At 29.3% G+C, this 2,134-nt stretch overlaps 1 protein-coding gene across 1 annotated transcript in view; it reads left to right on the forward strand.

Annotated features, from left to right (window-relative positions):
* Positions 1-1,785: 1,785 nt before the first annotated feature.
* Positions 1,786-2,134, forward strand: part of LOC105617805 (alpha-1,2-mannosyltransferase ALG9) — a 7,063-nt gene continuing 6,714 nt past the window's right edge. Inside the window, exon 1 of the mRNA XM_012199358.1 lies at positions 1,786-1,865. Coding sequence (XP_012054748.1) covers positions 1,786-1,865 — 80 coding nt within the window. The remainder of the gene's footprint in view (positions 1,866-2,134) is intronic.

The following is a 2,134-nucleotide window of genomic DNA, read 5'->3' on the forward strand; positions in this document are numbered from 1 at the left end:
ATTGTAGTTAGTTATTTTTTTTTTTTTTTTTAAAGTTATGTTTGGGTAATAATAATCATTCACAAGTTAATATATTATTTTTTGTTTATTATTCAGAGTCAAACCAATTTGATATTAATATATGTTTGAAATACTTATCTATTTATAGATAGAACATAAAGATTTATAAGTGAAATGTTAAAAATATATCTACCTCAATCTACTTATGATATGCCTTGATCCGTAGATTTAATCAGCACCTGAAAAAAAAAAGAGAATGTTAGATGTTGAATAATTAGAAAATGATTAAAAGTTAATAGCAAGTTAATATAAGCTAAAGAATAATATTTACCTGTAATACTTACCTTAGTATCCTTCCAATGGATATTGATGAAATTATGTTAAGATTTATGATATTTTTGTTAATGTTAATAAATTATATAACTTTGATTCTTTGCCTTTAAATGAATCACAGTAGTCAATTTTTAGTTCTTTCTAATTTATGACTTATGGTTCATTGTAGAAGGCCTATTATAGGACAGTCTTAAGTAATGTCTTAAGATGGTGTCGCAGGTGCCAACCAAAAACCATTATAAAACATTACTTAAGACTGTCTTCTGACCGACTATAAATATTGGCTATTGTCTAAAAAAAATTATAATAGTAATTAATTATATCGATAAAATAATAATTAACTTATTTGTAAATACTCAACAGTAAAATATTCAATAGTAATATTATTTTGCTTGTTGCAATATTCACTGTTAATAGTCATCTACTGTAGATCAGCAATATAGCAGTGAATATGGGAAAGTCAATGTAAACTTAATCGATAAAATATTTACAGAATATTTACACTGAATGATTGACTTAATATAGTTTTATTTCAATCTTATTTACGGATCTATCACTGGATCTATCGTTGGTCGAACGTGGCAACTTCTCTCATATGCCTGTGGTAGCGCACATTGGTTGTATACGGTCATAGGGAATCTAGTTTAATGTCGATTTCGAATGTCGTCATTCGAATTCTGAATGACGAAATTTTATGAGAGAAGTGCTCTTGGCAAAGATATTCTTGGTGGTTTGCCATTACCTGCTAGACAAAGGAGCTACGAGCAAAAATTTGAAAAAATTTTTCGATTCTGCCTGAGATCGAACCCGGGGATCTCTGACTTAGCAGTTTCATGCGCTGCCTGCTACGCCACGCTCACACTCAACTATGATGTAGGCTATGGTCAAAGTCTCGCTACAAATATTTTGAAGCATTTGATGAACCAATTAGAAAAAAGGATTTTACAAACTGGCCAATTAAAAAACACTTCAAAGCGTTTGTAGTATTTGTAGCGTTGTATAAGAAAGTTGCATTTGTATATAATTAACATAATGCGATTGATTAATCGATGAATTAAAAACTGCCTTAGTTTTATTGCGAAAAATATTGCCTCACCTAGGATTCGAATACAGATAGATGAATATTATCGACAAATATTGATTATTAGTTCCATTTGGCCACCTCTGAGACAGCGAGGGCGTCACAAACGCTATCCTTTTTCACCATATGCTTCTTATCTTGTTACGAAAACGACATTGAACAATATGCATATATATTTATTGAGAATTGTTGAAAATTGAGACATATGTTCATTCCTCGTGGTTCGTTCCTCTTGAAGAAATGTTTAACAGAGTGAATTTTCAACAGCCGCTTTTATTTTATTCTTTTTCTTCGTATTGATTATTGCTAAATATTTATTTCATATAGCGATGTGACTCGAGTGGATAATAAATAAGAACAGCGAGAAAATCATGGCACCTAACCAACGTCAACGACAGCTCGTTTTGTCAAAGAAAGAATTAAAAAAAATTAATGGAAGAAGATTCTCAAAGTACATAAAATATTTTTTCTTTCTTCAGATATCATAAATTGTTATACGAAATACTTATCAGCTGTGACTGAATAATTTCACCTGTCAATTGTTTATTGTTGAAATAGGAATAAATCTACAAACAGCTATAAAAATATGTCCTCCGTTATACTTCAGCCATATATATACATATATATATATATATATATATATATATATATATATATATATACACACACACACACACACACACACACACACACACACATATATATTATTATTATTATATA

This window comes from Atta cephalotes, assembly GCF_000143395.1.
Source record: "Atta cephalotes unplaced genomic scaffold scaffold00014, whole genome shotgun sequence".
NCBI lineage: Eukaryota > Metazoa > Arthropoda > Insecta > Hymenoptera > Formicidae > Atta > Atta cephalotes.